At 42.3% G+C, this 16535-nt stretch overlaps 1 protein-coding gene across 7 annotated transcripts in view; it reads left to right on the top strand.

The window, feature by feature from the left end:
• The window catches only part of DCAF6 (DDB1 and CUL4 associated factor 6), an 84561-nt gene extending 71146 nt beyond the window's left edge, over positions 1-13415 (top strand). For 4 of the 7 annotated variants that reach the window (XM_070396439.1, XM_070396438.1, XM_070396441.1 and 1 more), the window contains 6 exons: positions 319-646; positions 7921-8059; positions 9501-9657; positions 10409-10497; positions 12200-12305; positions 13008-13415. In XM_070396439.1, coding sequence (XP_070252540.1) covers positions 319-646; positions 7921-8059; positions 9501-9657; positions 10409-10497; positions 12200-12305; positions 13008-13072 — 884 coding nt within the window. In that variant the 3' untranslated portion in view covers positions 13073-13415. Of the gene's footprint in view, positions 1-318; positions 647-5250; positions 5293-7920; positions 8060-9500; positions 9658-10408; positions 10498-12199; positions 12306-13007 lie in introns of all 7 variants that reach the window. The other 3 variants (XM_070396444.1, XM_070396442.1, XM_070396445.1) reach the window with 1 other exon arrangement.
• The last annotated feature ends 3120 nt before the right edge of the window (positions 13416-16535 follow it).

The following is a 16535-nucleotide window of genomic DNA, read 5'->3' as shown; positions in this document are numbered from 1 at the left end:
TGGGAGAGGCTTGAGCTGCCGCAGCTGCACTCACCAGCTGTGAGCCAGGTGTCTGGCACCCGTCAGTCAGCTGAGTGGCACTCCCGCTGTGGGAGCACACTGACCACCAGGGGTCAGGTCCTGTGTTGAGCAACTGCCCCCTGGTGGTCAGTGTGCGTCATAGTGAACGATATATATATATATATATACATATACACACACACACACACACACACACACACACACACACACACTTTATATTAGGAAATGTCTGTGTCAGCTTTGAAGTTAGTCAATGTTGCCGACATGACCACCTGTTACTACTTTATTTTCCAACAGCACATTCAGACAAGTTCTCATCTGAGCCGTCAGATTCCAGCTCAGGAGAAAGGAACGACTTCAATCCTGATAGTCCTTGTGGGGTTCCAGAAGACACCGCTTTGTCTGAGAAAGGCTGGGAACCAGGGACTTCGGATCAAACCAGTGCTGACAGCACTGCCCATCTCAGCAGCCCTGATGCTGAGCCCAAGACACAGACGGAAGCTGTGGGGCCTGTGCCGCCCGAGGAAACATCAGCCACAGACTCTGCTCTCCAGGACACCGATGACAGTGACGATGACCCAGTCCTGATCCCAGGTGCCAGGTATCGAGCAGGACCTGGTGACAGGTTGGTAAATTTTTAATTAAAATGAACTGTAAAAAGTATAATTCACAGGCTTTCTTTGAAGTCCCATAAAGGAGTCTCCATTTTGGACAGTTGCTTTCTCTAAGGATGTAAACTTACGGAGCTTTTCAAACGAAATCATTTCACATGATACCTTCTCTGAGCAGAGTGTGCATGAAGAGGGAGCGCAGTCTCCCGCTGTTTCTCTGACACTGAGGCTGCTCCTCAGCTTGCAGATGGGAGGGAGGAACGTTGGTAACGCCCAGCAGCTTAGTCGTGAAGTCAGGGGTATATTTAGCCATCTATTGCCTTGTGGACATCCTGGCCTATAGCAGGTTTTTGGATACTTTTTACTCTTCAGTTTATCTGCTTTTCTGTTGACACTGGATAAGGTAGTGTGATAGCAGTTCTTGTTTTGAGAACATTGTTTTTCTCTGATTTCTACTAAATCTTAGTAACTTAATTTAGACACTGAAAAATTGCACCAAATAACAAATATTGTAACCATGATAAAGAAATGAATTGCTACCCAGCCAGCGTAGGTCAGTGGTTGAGCATTGACCTATGAACCAGGAGGTCACGGTTTGATTCCTGGTCAGGGCACATGCCCATGTTTCGGGCTTGATCCCAAGTGTGGGGCATGCAGGAGGCAGCCGATCAATGATTGATGTTTCTATCTCTCTCTCCCTCTCCCTTCCTTTCTGAAATCAATCCTATATAATAAAAGCCTAATATGTTAAATGTCTGGTCGTCCATTCAACCAATCAAAGCATAATATGCTAATGATATGCTAAGGCCACTCAACCGCTTGCTATGATGTGCACTGACCACCAGGGGGCAGACGCTCTGACCAGTAGGTTAGCTTGCTGCTGGGGTCCAGCCGATCCGGACTGAACGAGATGGGCTGGACACGCCCTGGAACCCTCCCACGGCCCCTCCCCGGCTGGCCAACCTCCCGCATCACTCCCCAGCCCCGATCGGCCTGGCCTTTCCCCTCTCACAATCCAGGACCCCTCTGGGGCTGTTGGAGAGCCAGTTTTGGCCCGATCCCGCAGGCCGAGGGACCTTACTGGTGCACGAATTCATGCACCGGGCCTTGAGTAAAAAATATATTTTAAAAAAAGAATTGAATTCCTAACATGGTCAGGTACTTTTCCCTATATTTGTACTTGGAGATTAATCATACGTCTCTACCTGCACACATTAGTCTTCAGCGTTCTTACTATATATTTTAGACAACTAACACTTTCCATACCCAGAGGGAGTCCCACAAGGTTAGGAGGCATAGCACATTTAGAAAATCAAATTGATGGTTTCTAAAACCTAGGGTGGAGAGTGAGAGTTGTGTTTACGTCTGTACGTTTAAGGCCTCTGTGGTATAAGGGACACATGTCCTTTTTTTTATCTGTACATAGGTAACAAAAACTATACTAAGGTCATAATGAAAAACAAAATTTAATTATCCACTTTTAAGTAAAATGTACCATATCACTTTCCAGATTTGTTTGCTTAAATAAGAAATTGTATTTTTAATAGATACTAGACACTTGCAGAAAATCATAATTATTTAGCATCTTCTGTCCAGGCTAATTACCACACTTTTATACCAAGCGTGCTTAATATCTGAGGTATTAAGCACGGGTTTTCTATAATCTAGACCTAAGGTGATTTTTTTTAAAACACAGTAGTATAACATCAGTAAAAAGGAGGAATCGTGTGTGCTGGTCCCACACTGTGCAGTGCGTGCACTCTTGAATTCATGCTCTCCTCCCCCGCATCCAGATCTGAGACCGCCTCTGGGTCTGCACTTGCTTTCCTGCTTTTTCTAATGAACTTATGTGATAGTCTGTGTACTCATTTTAGGTATTTAACCTTAGTTTGTCCCCTGTGTTATTTTGTGTTATTCTATAGGACATGGTAATAAACTTACTGAAGAGTCACCGAAGGATAAAATCTTTACCCTTAGAGAAACTCAATTGAAGAACAAGAGGATAGTACACAAGACACTTATAAGAACATGGAAAACAGTTTTAATAAACTTATGAAATTAAATACAATGCTCTACAAAGATGTACATATGACTGTGATGCCAAACTGTTTATAATCATTGCTTCACAGTTTCATCAGTTTTTCTTTGATATTTACATTATTCTCTCCTAGCTATTTACCAAAAATTTGTAATGGTGAAAAATCTTCCTTCTGACTTTCATCTAAGTAGTTTTTAAGGTTCCTAACTTCCGTAGCACCATCTTCAGTCTTGAGCTGCCTGTATAAAATATACTTTTACTGTCTCTGCCCTTTCTATGGCTCTTCATCCTGAGACTGCTGCCTGTTTAACTTCTGCATTCAGAGGAATAGCTGTGTTGACTTTATTCTAAAGTGAGAAAGTTTAAGACCCTTTGCTTCTTAGGAACATGGAAAAGAATGATTTACCAGCTTGTAAGTAGGCATATGATTTTTGAGAATTTATTTCTGAAGGGACAGAGACTCCCAAACTCTGTTGTAAAACATTCAGTTCTTGGGGGTCTCAGGATACATTTCACACGTGGATAAAATGCCCAATTAAAGTATGCATGTCTTCAAGAGAAGCTGGTTAAGATCAGTTTGGTTAGGGTAGAGAAATGGTCCGAAAATTGAAAATGGTGAAAGTGTGTATTTAGGTCTGTACTTTAATTTTTATAAAGAATTACATAGTAGAGCTCATAATTTCTTTTGTCCCAAATTACTTATTTTTTTTAATCTTCACCTGAGGACATACTTTTTTTGAGAGAGAGAGAGAGAGAGAGAGAGAGGGAAAGGAAGGGGGAGGGGAGAGAGAGAAAGAGAAGGGAGAAAGAGAGAGAGACATTGATTTGAGAGAGAAACATCAATTGGTTGTCTCCCATACATGCCCTGAATGGGAATCGAACTCAAAACCTTTCACTGTATGAGATGATGCTCCAACCAACTGAGCCACACTGGCCAGGGCCCAAATTTAATTTTAAAAAATGAAACCTAAAAAGTTTATAGCCAAGCCATTTTGGACAAACATTTAATAAAAATATCAAAACAGTTCTTTGCAATGCAGAATAATGATTTCTCTTTAAAGATTTGTATTCTTAAAATTTGGTTAAATAAGTACAACCTTGGTTTTTACTTTGGGCTGAGATTAAGCATGAGAAGGAAATGTCTTAGAAAATAAAGACCTTAACAACTAACATGGCTATTTTAAAATGGAATGCTCTTATTAACTACAGCTAGTCTCGGTGTAAACAGAACTGGAGTCTATAGCAGAGTTCGACAGACTTTCCCTAAAAGGCCAGAGAGTGAATCTTCTAGGCTTTGCTGGCCAAGAGGCAAAATGGAGGCTGTTATGTAGGTACTTATATAACCATCTAAAATGTCACCATTTACAAATGCGAAACTGTTCTTAGCTGCAGGGTTAGGTCCAAGAGCCATAGTTTGCTGCTCTTCCCTCTGTAGCCAGTCGGTCTGATAGAGAAACCAGGCTAGAGTCTGTGGTAAAACACCTTGACTGGCAGATACCCAGAGTTAAGAACAATGAAAAGTCTGTGATCCCCATATATTAGGTCCCTGTGAACTTGGTCTGGGGCAGGAACATAGAAGAGTAAATGGAAACTAAAGTGAAGGAAGAAATAAAAATGATATTGATAAAACACTACGTAAAAGTAGTGTGTGTGTCCCTTAGTGATTTTACGTACTGGATTTAGAAATAGACACACATGCCTGGGAGTGGGGTGAATGGTAAGTGGGGTTTTTATGTAAAGTGTTTTCAAGGTGCCTAATCCATCTTAGAGTTGAGGGCGGAGGCCTAGCTAGTAGCTCTTCGTCCTGCAAAGTCCAGGAGTGCTCTGCTCCGAACCCGGCGGCATCTCAGTAAGCTTCCTTCGAATAGGTTGTGGTTACAGACTCCAAAATTCAAGACATTAACCCCATATTGCCTGTTAATGATTTTTTAAAAGTATTTATTTGCATAGAAATTTGGTTCCAGTTACCTACTGGAAGCCAAAATTCTTCACATACTGTAAATTTGCCATCAGCTATTTAGTCATCATATAATCACTTTCAGTATTTCTAATGATTCAGGTTTATTCTTTATTAAACAAAATTGCAGAGAAAAAAAGGATAATCATACAGAAGAAAAAGGGTTCCTGCGGCATTAAAAGCTGTGTTGTTCTTCGCTCCCTTGTTATATAGTCTTCTGGTTAGGACAGTGAGTCAACTCGGCTTAATTCGTTATTTCCCAAAAGAGCAGCTCAGCCCTGAGAGGTCCCCCAGGTGCCCAGGAGATGGCATGGAAGATCTGAGTCCTGGCAGGTCCCTCCACTGGAACAGGGCTGGGTTCTAGCCTGTTTAAAAGACAAGGGGTTAAGTGCAGGGTCTTTCTTCTAATCTGCCTTCAGTGAGTGTTCTGCTTCCTTCATTTCCTCAACCATTCATTCAACCATTTAGTTGAATGACAGATTCTCACATAATACCCTAAAGCACAAAGGGAAGCAAAGGTTTTTTCAGGTTGAGATGTTTGGTGATGAAAGTGGTGACCTTGATGCTTTACATATCTGGTTCTTGGAGGTCTGTGAGTGACTTTATTGTGTTCCCTTCACTAGATTTATTATCAGAGGAACAACAATAGGTGATAGAATAATGAGGTAATTCAGTATGTTCCTTCATTCTTTTTCTTTATGATGAATTTGCCAGGTCGTCCTTTTCCACCACTAACCACCTTTCCTATTAACAGTTAATACTCCTGGAACGTACTGAACTCTTCAGTGCTAAGCATCATCAAGCAGGTTGCTTTACACGAACTGACTTAGCTGCATGACTGCATGGGGATAGAATGAAAGGAAATGTCCTGTGTGCACACCTAACGGATGCTCACATCAAGTGTGTCGTATGCTAAAGCGACTACAACCTGAAATGATGTACTTTAAATGTTGGTGATTTGCTTTGACTATGTTGTTGAGAAATGCAACTTAGGGTATTTTTAAAAGCTGATTGGGATAACAATTAGCAACTTTAGTCATTATCTCATTTTCCTTGAGATCATTAACTAAAAAATGGACTTGAGTCTAATTCTGTGCATAAAGATTCTGATTTTTTAAAAAGAAGGCTGTATTTGTACAAATACCTTAATAACTTAGTAAGGCCACACATCAAGATAATACACAATTCTCAAATACTTCTGCAATCTGAAGACTAACACGGGGGTACATTTTAAAATATGAAAGTGAACCTCGGAACTATTACTTATCTACACAAAACCTGGTGTACTGACTAAAGCCACCCAGTGCCTCATTCTGGTGGCACATGCCTATTATTTACCATTCGTTTCTGAAACAAAGTGGAATATGAGACACAATATATAGCAACAATCAGGAATACAACCATAGTGGAAATAAGCCAAAAACTATTGTTGATGTCTAAGAAATCCCGTTAGTGTCTCGACATTGTTTTTGCTTTTATGCTGGTGTTTCTAGGCTGTTTTCACATTAAGGTATGTTTGAAGTAACTTTTAGCAAATTGGTCTGTTGCCAATTATCACTTTCTAGTTAAATAACAGTAAGATGGAATTTGTTTCAGGGCTTTTTGAATTTCTGGTTTATACCTTTTATCCCAAGTACTCAAAGCCAGTTTCTGCTCTCACAATGAAGATTGCAACTAAAAAATACCATGTTGCTTTAAATGTCACATTTAACCATTGAAGTGGAGATTATTATGAACTGGTGAACCTCGATAAGCAGAAATGTGACCCTTGCCCCCCTCCGAGGTAATTTAGACTCATTCTGCTCTGCCTCAGTTGCTTCTTTCTTCCAGAGAGATGGTCTGGGGAAGTTTCTAAGGAAAGGCAGTCCCTCCCTGCCCTTGTTCCTCATTCCTGTTGTTGTCTCCCACTCATTTTCTGCCTTTTGTGATTTTAACTCAGCATTTTATATGTGTCCATTTTCTTTCCTTTCTTGGCATATCAATTATACTTTTATTTTACTTCTTTTAGTGGTTGCCCAAGAGTTTATTTCTGAAATGTTTCATACATATGAATGTCTTTTATGAATTTTAAATCATATGCCAAGTTAGTATAACGAATCATAAAAGAATTGGTAACTAATATTCTCAAAAACAACTTTGTGAACAGTAGGCTTTTAAGGAATATTTGCTGCTTCGTGTTCTTCAGATGTATGTATATGTGTTCAATGGAAAACTTACAATAAAGAGCGCACTCTCTTTTTACCTAGAGAACCGCTTTAAACTCCCAGCAACAGTGCCTGTTTCCTGCGCTCTTGCCACTCACAGAAGTCTTGTTCATCTAATAGACATAGAGAGATCGGATTGTTTTATCATTATCTCATTATTAGTAAGGCTGAGCATCTTTTTATATATTTATTAACCATTCATTTCTTCTGTAATTTTTCTAGTCATGTCCTTTGCATATTTTTCTGTTATGATGTTCGTTTTTCTTACTGACTTAATAGACTTTTTACATATTTTGGATTTTGGGTCTATTACATGTTGAAATACAATGTTTTAAATAACATATTCAGACTAAGAAACTTATTAAGTAGTATCATGTGTTAGGACAAATTTCTTCTAATAAGTAAATCAGTCTTAGGAGCCCATTATTCTTTAGTCTCCAACTCTGTCATCAGCTGAGCTCTTAGGAGAGTAAAGTCTGCCTCAGTTGCCCCGAATCTGTACTCCACCATGGAGTCCATATAGCTTACATGCTCTGGGAAGGTCTCTTTTTATTGCACGTATGTTAATATTTATTCTCTTTTTCTTGACTCGTCTGTTCTTTGCTGTGAACATCTTTAAACAAAATCTCAAAACATATGTTTATCTATTGCTATTACATGTTACCCTTAATTTCTTTTGGTTTCTATTTATGCCTTTATATTTCCTAATGTGGAGAGGAAAAATGGCATGGACTAGGACTTGTTTTATTTGTGGTAAACTGCACATGAGTTTGTCTGTATTACATTTTTATAAAACAGCCCTTTAAACCTCAGTGTGCCGCATGCTACTCCCTTTACCATCCTAGCCAGGACCGAATCTCTTAAGTGATGTGTTCACTAAAACATCTTGTTCTCGTAACTCAACTAGTCTCGTGGAGTCCCACTGTCATGTCTGCCTTTGATGCTTTCTGTAGGGGTGTCTTACTGAGATAATGTTTAGTCTACATATTTTCTGACTTACTGACTTAATGTGTACCATTGCATTCCACAGTAGTTCGTGAGTGTTTCTCATTTATTTCCATTCTCTTCTTTTTCATATGTAACTCATAGACGCTCTGCTGTTGCCCGCATTCAGGAGTTCTTCAGGCGGAGGAAAGAAAGGAAGGAAATGGAAGAACTGGACACTCTGAACATTAGAAGGCCACTAGTGAAGATGGTTTATAAGGGCCATCGCAACTCCAGGACAATGGTACCAAGTGCTCTTGACATTCTTTGCAGAATGTGCACTTTCATAGTATGAATGTTTTTGCATAACAATTATCCTCCTCTGTTGCCAGTGTGGCTCCAGTATAGCTGGCACCTTCACAGTTCTCTCCAGACCCAAACACGTTGTAGTCCTGTGGTATGTCAGGAAAGGCCAATAGTTTGTATAAGGAAACTACTCTACCGAGGAATTATTGTAGAGTTTAAATTTTTAGCTTATACAGGTAACCATTGCTGCTGCTTTGCTCTCTCACACTTGCTGTGTACCTTCCTAGTAGGTTGTTTTGGAGAGAAGGGTTTGGATATGTGAAACTCAGATTCATTGAGAAATATAGTCAGGTTGCTTTCATCATCACCCCGTTAAGATGGACAAGTCAAGATTGCTTTTAGTCACTTTGCTCCCTGGACTTGAAGTTCCTCATCTGTGAATTGAACAGAACAGATCTGATGATCTCTAAGGTCTTTTCCAGTTTTTACCATTCCCACGTCTGTGCACCCAGTGCTACATCCGTCACCTAAGGGAATATTGGGAGGTGGCTAGTGTGTCATAACTGTGATTCTGAACTTTGTATGTCTAGAAAGTGCTGTTCTCATATTCACTGAGTTCTCAAAACATATCTATAGAATCAGTTTTAAACTGCTTTCTTACTTTAGGGAAATAATAAGCTCTCTATAGAAATCAGTGATCAATTTAATCATTCAAAAAATACTATTATTAATAGAAGTAACCAATTTACATTTCTTGCATTTTGCTGGTTAAAATTTTGGAGGAAAATAATTAGGGGCTGGAATGAGAAAAAAAGAAGATAAGCAAGTAAAATAACAGCTCCAAGTAAGAACAGAACTGGCTCCCTCTTTTGCTCTCCCAAAAATAGCCAAGTGGCAGCTGCAGATAAAATGACTGGAAAATCCAATCTGAAGCACAAAGATTTTGATGGTTTATTAGTGTGCATCCATTGAAAAAAATGTCATCATAACCGCTCCAACTGTCATATTCCTTTGGCTCGTTGCTTCATAAAAGTAAATGTGTTTATATCTTTCCTTCTTAATTTTGAGAACTTCAAATAACTAAGAAAAAGATTGGTACTTTTTGTTATACTGTCCAAAACCCAGAAATTTTATTCATTCATTTAGCAGTTAATTAATTCAGCACCTACTGTGTGCTAAGAACCGTTACAGGCACTATAAACACAGTATTGAACAAAAACATATCCCTGTCCTCGTGGGGGACTCTTCATTACTGAAGGCTGGATTCCCTTTGCTGGCAAATCTATCGTGATTTGGAGATACTAGAAGACCAGGACGCTCTTCAATTTGTATTTTATTTTCTAAGCCAATTACTTTTTTTAACATAAGAATAGAATAAGTCTTTATTTTAATAACTTTGATTTGAATTTCCTTATAACTTCCTTTTCTTAAACCCTTAGATAAAAGAAGCCAATTTCTGGGGTGCTAACTTTGTGATGAGTGGTTCTGACTGCGGCCATATATTCATCTGGGATCGTCACACCGCTGAGCATTTAATGCTTCTGGAGGCTGACAATCACGTGGTGAATTGCCTGCAGCCACATCCATTTGACCCAAGTAAGAGGACCTTGCATAAGGCAAGGGCTAGAAATCAGTGTGGCTCACCAGCCCCAGTAGTGGTCTAGTTAATATACAAATAATCCGAATTATCTGTAGGCAGCCACGGGAGTCACTTCTAACTCTGCTTGGGTTTAAAACCAAAACACACTTATAACACACTTTGGGCAGAAAGTATGGTGAAGTAGGTTAAAGAGTGTTCTCCTAATATTTCTTCTAAGCTGTATTAGCTGTAAGAGGTTGGGCTGATTGAACTTCTCACTACTTATCCAAATTGAATCTTCAAGGCTCACTGGCATGCTCTTGCCTTCCATTGGGAATTGGAATTAAAATTATAATATAGAGTGACTTTTAAGAAACCTTCAAAATAATGTTCTCAGTTAACACATGTATCAGTACAGTTTCCACTGCAGCTCACTTTTGCTGTGATATACACACAGGAAGTCCTCACTGAGTGTCATAGATAGGATCTGCAACTTTAAGTGAAACTGTGTAACAAAACCGATTTTATCAAAAGCTAATTGTTATAAACAAGATTAAGTTCCTTCAGCATCTCATCAGTGGCACAGTGAAACGACGTTGAACAGAACGACTTTACTAGTATTCGAGGCCCTGCTGTACAGGCACATGTGCCTGCGTCTGTACCTACAAACACATACTATAGACGTATATACACACACGTGTCTGTGTGCATAGCTTGAATAAATGCATGTGTTCTGAGTTTAGGTTACCATGTACTTTTTGTTTCTAGTTCTAGCCTCGTCTGGCATAGATTATGACATCAAGATCTGGTCACCACTGGAGGAGTCAAGGATTTTTAACCGAAAACTTGCTGATGAAGTAAGATATTTATTATACTTATTGGACCATAGTTTCCCTTGTTCCTCAAATGATTTCTTAAGAAATATCAAAGCAGCTCCTCCTTAGTTGGTAACATAAAACAATTTCATGCAGGTAAGGAAGTCAGTTTTAAGAAAAAGAAAAATGAAGATAAAACCATGCCTAGAGGTAAAAATTGAACTAGTATTTTGCTAACTAGAAGACTGAGTATTAGTAATAGCAGATTAAGAGTTTTGTAGTTTAAAAAAATAGGTTAACTATGTGCTTACTGCAGTAAAGAATCATTAAAAACACTCTGTCCTTTTGAGAAAATCGTTTCACTGCAGCGTTTTCATCATCATGGCCAAGAGGTAGCAGCACAAATGATGAGAATCTTTTCCTTTATTTTATTTTAAGGTCTCCTCAGCTTCTTGTTAAATCAGTAATTTTCCAACAGAGTTCAGTGAAGGGCTAGGTCTTTTATGAAATTAGGATAAGAAAGCTGATTTCTATGGCTCCTCCCCTCCCCCCAGCTTCAACCAGGGTTTTCATTTGTTGATTTCTATAGATTTCTTATAATAATTAGGGTCCATTGCATTAATCAGCTACTAATTGCTGAACTCCTATGGGTAGATGAGGGCACAAATAGGTAAATAGGGGTCTGTCACTTAAAAATGTTGGTCATTGGTCAAGCAGCACCTCAGAGCGAGGTTGACAGCACAGCTCCCATGGATACTTTCACTCATTTAATAGACATTTACACAACAGTGTGTGTCAGCCCTGCACTCCGAGCGCATGGACAAGAGAGAAGACAGACAGCCACAGTGTAGTGGAGTCAGTGTCTGAGGTGTACGCACAGCGTTTGGAAGCCTGTAGAAAAGAAAAACTGCTGTGAATGGAGTCGATGGGGGTGGGGACATCTTCACGGAGGCTATAGATGTCACCAGAACTGCGTTCACCAGGCAGACAGGAGCAAAGGAGCGCTGGAGACACGGAGCCAGCAGGGTCCAGGTTGTTAGAAGGTAAAGGAAACATCCGTGTGCAGAACCTACAGTGCGAGGGAAAGTTGCTCAGACTGAATAGCTCATTTGGGACCATAAAGAGTTGTCATTTCACTGGGGACTGTTGGCCAGATGGCATCTTTCTCTTCCTCAGGCTTCCCTTTCTTCCTTCCCACACTCTCTGTTTTTCCTCTTCCTTCTTTGCTTTGCCCATAATATACATTGGGTCCCTCGGAGCCGTGGATATTCAGTTAGTCCTTTCCTTGGTACTTCCGATACAAGTCATTGGTAGCTCTTGTCCAAAGGTTTATTTTTCAAGATTACTTTGCCTCAAGGAAGGTAACAACTCAAAGGATCCACGTGACCCAGAGACATTAATTTAACACTAGTTTGTCCCAAAGGTACCAGTTCTCCTCTCGGCGAAAATAAGGAGCAGGCACAGCGTAGACTGCTCTGGGGAACAAGTAAAGATAAATTGAATTCTTGGATGTTTTAGCAGCTAGAGTTGACCTTTGCCTTCCTGCCAACTGCATGAGGCGTGTTCCCTCATTTTACTCCCTACATGCAAGTCAAAGTAACTATTTGGCCTTGAGAAGCCTTAAGGGGGAAACGTGACAGCATGCACATGGGGAACGAAGGCCGCTCTTTTTCGTGCCGTTCTCCTAATCTTCAGGGGGGTGCGGGCACTCTGCGGTCTCTGACGGCGGTTTCACTTGCCCCAGGTGATCACTCGGAATGAGCTCATGCTGGAGGAGACGAGGAACACCATCACAGTGCCCGCCTCCTTCATGCTCCGAATGCTGGCCTCCCTGAACCACATCCGGGCCGGTAAGAACTGTTAGCCTCTGTTCCAATTAGGATTATGTCTGAACAACATGGTATTACTTAGCATTTATATATATAACTTCCTTATGTCATGAAATGGAAGCAGCCCATTAGCACAGAAACTCATGTCCTCATGAACCTGATTATTGGAAAGCATCACAATGAAAGACAGTCCCCTGAAAACATACCCACTCTGCTTCTCCTCTGAGTGGAGGCTCCTGCACAGGCCTTGTCATCATAAATGCCTTCAGCGGTCCATTCGCTTCCAGTCGGCAGAGCCCAGACAAAAGGAAGGTAGTTCACTGACCTCAGTGAACAGTGAAATGTCCCATATGCTGAGAATCACCTGTCAGTTCATGACAACAATGACCACCCTCATGGAGCTCCAGCCTTTCTCAGCAGGCTTTCTGTAATGACTTACCCAGGCCACACCACTGATATACGGTAAAGCCATCTGTATGGTTTTAAAAAATGTGTGTTTACAATGACATCCATTTTCAAAGTTAATAGTGTTGTTTCCTTTATTTTATAAAATTTCCCAGTAGAGGCAAAAATTAGGTATGTACACAGTGGTGAACTGAATTTTACATAATGGTGTGTTGAGTTCTATACATTTTAAGCAGCTTTAAATAAAAGGCATTGAAGATGATCTTAATCATAACCCTAAACGTATTTCTTTTAGTGAGTCTCATATCTGTTTTCCAGACCGGTTGGAGGGTGACCGATCAGAAGGCTCCGGTCAGGAGAATGAAAACGAGGATGAGGAATAATCAACTCTGAGTGGCCAGCACTTGGGATGTTTTGATATTTGTATAAGACACTTATATTTTTTTCTTTACAGAGCTTCAGTGCAATTTTAAGGTTATGGTTTTTGGAGTTTTCCCTTTTGCGGGGGATAACCTGACATTGGTGTGGAGTGATTGTGTGCATGAACTTGGGAGAGTGTGTGAAATAAAACTAGCAGAATGTTTTAAACCCTAGTTGCCATGTATGAGGAGTGCTAGCAACGAAAGTGCAATACTGCCAGTCTCCACCCGGGGAGGCTTGGATCAACGTTGAAGAGCAGTTCTCATGGTAGAGACAATGTTGGTTCAAATAAATTTCTACACTTGCCATTTGCATGTTTGTTGCTTTCTAATTAAAGAAGCTGGTTGTTGTAAGATCTCCTGAATTTGACATTGTATTTGATGCCTTGTTACCCTGGCCCCTATTTTCCAGTCTTTCCTGTCACATAAGACTCTTTCTCTAGTCTTCTCTAGTTGTAATCATCTTTTCTGTTTTGACTTGTGTGATAGAATCACAGAGAAGAGAATTATTCATGTCTCATTCCAAAGTACTTCATCTTCACCACCAGTCATCATCTTAATGGTCATTGAGACCGTGTTACCCACAGACAGGAGTCAGGGCCAGCAGAGACCAGGGCGTCCGGGGTTCCCGTGCTGTAGGAGCACAGGCTAGTTCTGGGGGCCCTGGCTTCCGGTCCTCCTGACTGCAACCCGATTTCAGCTGAAAGCTGTGACCATCCTGTCTTCTACATCCTGGCCTTCCTTAACTCCAGTGTCCACCTCCACTCCAGCCATCAACACCCCAGCCTGTATCTTATAGGTTATGACCTGAATCTGTTCCTGTAGACTTAACCCTTCCGTCACCTTCCCTGCCCACTTTTAAATTGTCATCCTTTTCTTCGGCTGGCCCATGAGGCTCATAGGTGTAGCCAAGCAGAGCATCCCTCTCCAGTGTGGAGACCGGGGTCGCTCCTCCCCAGGTGGCTGCACACCGGGCGCCCTGCTGCTGATGGCAGGTTGGCTTGTGGAGAGAAGAAATGCCCCTTCAGTTGGCTCAGTAACTGGAGCTGGACTTCCACACCTGGCCCTTGCCCTGGATGCACACACGTCTCCACATTAGAGAACGAGGTAAGTGGGTGAAGGGAAGGAATTAGAGTTTTAGCCAAACAGAGCAGCTGACTTGGCTACAGATGACTTCTGGAAACTGCCAGGGTCTTAGTTTCTGCTTCCCAATTAGCTATGTGACCTGGGGCCACCTGACTTGTCTGGGCTCCTGCTCCGTCTCCCGTGAAGTGGAGGTGATCAGATTTGCACACCTATGTCCCAGGGGCCGAGTTAGGGCCCCATGACACCCAGAGGATGAGGGGCTTTACAGAGCAACTGAAAATGCTACTGTCAGCAAATCCAGGACATCATTTCTCACTGAAATGGAGCAGAAGCAGGGATTCTTAGAGAGTGTTGGAAAGCTGGCAGGACAGCTACTGGAGGACTCCATCGGGTCAGGAGTAACTGGCAGGAAAAGCAACCGAAAATCAAAATGGTCTGTGTACCCTCTGGGCAGGATGGGACAGGGGGGAGGGGCAGAAGTATATGGGGCCTGACCTTTCTGCTCAGTTTTGCTCAGAACCCAAAACTGCTGTAAAGCTGTTATTTTTTAAGTGATTTTTTATTGATTTTTAGAGAGAGAGGAAGGGCGAGGGATAGAGAAACATCAATGAGAGGAACATCATTGATTGGCTGCCTCCTGCACGCCTCCTACTGGGGATCGAGCTCACAACCTTGGGCATGTGCCCTGAGTGGGAATCGAACCATGACCTCCTGGTTCATAGGTTGATGCTCAACCACTGAGCCACAGTGGCTGGGCTATTATTATTTTTTAATGGTATTTGTCAAAGGAATTAGTTCTCATACTTTAGATGATTTTGTAGAGTTTGGTGTGTTACATAGGCACAGGGCGGACCAGACCACAGTCCAGGGGCAGAAAGAGGACATGTTCCGGGCAGAGTTAATAGGTCCCGGCCATGGCACAACGCATGCTGGGGGCAGGATGTTAGGCAGCTGGACCTGGAGCTCACCCACACTCTCAGCAAAAGGAACTGCCTTCAGTTGTGGCCAGTGAGGGCTCAGGTGGAGGTGCTGGGTTTTATGCCCTGAGGTGGTTTTGAGTCACTGATGATCACCACACCCCCTTGACCTTGGTTATGGGATGAACATGTGGAGAGCCCCTATAAAGTCTGGGTTAGGAGTATTTGTTCTGTATTGGACAATATGCCATGAATCTCACTGTCTTGGGGGTATTATAAAAACGCATGGACAGATGTACCCAGGTGACTGTGGTATGGATCACACACACACACCCCACCCCCCCCCCCCCTCCAATTCTGCAATAGTTGGTCCTTCCTGCTCAGTCTCTTTCTGCTTTTTAGTCCTTGGGAAGGGGGAAGGGAGAAAGGAAAGGGGCTGTGGGAAACTGGAATATGGGGTAAAGGGGGAACACCCAAAACCCACAGTCCACAAGTCCAAGTACAAATTCACAATTTCCACATCTGTACACGTGCCAAAAACATTTCATCAGGTGAACACAGCTATGCTAAATGCACTTTTACTTGTTTATAAATATTTATAATAACTCTAAACATTGTCTTCTTTTAAAGAAACGAAACAATAATTTCAAGTGAAATGTGTTTCCGGACTAGCTTGTCATTGTTTTGTTTGAAGGTTGGTTTTTAACCACGTTTGCATCCAGAGTTCCATTGCCAGAACACAGCCCAGGACTCCCCTCCGCAGGTCCACAGCTGGACCCCTGCGCCCGCGCCAACGGCTCCTCCCACTGCCCTGGGGTGGCCCTGCCTGCCCAGGCCCGGGAGGGCCTTTGCCCCGGGAGGGGCCGACTTGCCTGTGATTCGTGACATTGCAAAATGGTGGTGTCAAAAGGAACAGCAAGTGGCCTGGAATTCCTAAGCTGTTACTACTGCTGAGGAGCATGCTTCCTGGGGAAATGAAAAGCTCCGTTTGTTAGACCCTAAAATAACGCGGAGCAAAATGGTGCCCTGCTGGTCTGCAGGCGAGTGAGCTGTGCTACGAGTCCCGGGAATCCAACCACGGCCCCGCGTCTGTGGTTTCTGCAGGCCCGGCAAGCAGGTGTTCAGCCTCCAGGCACGCACTCCGTTACCAGCTCTTTCTCCAAGGAAGCCGCTGGCCTGCCTCCTGGTAATGACTTCACTGTTGCTCGTCCTCGAGCTGCACAGCTGACTCCTTCCTCAGTCTCATGGCCAAGACCTGGCACTGGGCCCTGACGCTGGTGTCATGCACCTCGAGACCATGGACACTTCTTCCCTTCCTAGGTCCCCCTGGATTCTGTCTGTCCCCAACCCAGGAGTGTCCACTCCGCCTCCTCTTGTCCATATACGACTCAGCCATTTTCCTTTGCTTCAGGTGAAAACGGTGA

The sequence above is a fragment of the Myotis yumanensis genome, unplaced genomic scaffold (assembly GCF_028538775.1).
Source record: "Myotis yumanensis isolate MYYU_CA2020_CCGP unplaced genomic scaffold, mMyoYum1.0.hap1 SCAF_17, whole genome shotgun sequence".
Taxonomy (NCBI): Eukaryota; Metazoa; Chordata; class Mammalia; order Chiroptera; family Vespertilionidae; genus Myotis; species Myotis yumanensis.
This window is presented reverse-complemented; position numbering and strand designations above follow the sequence as displayed.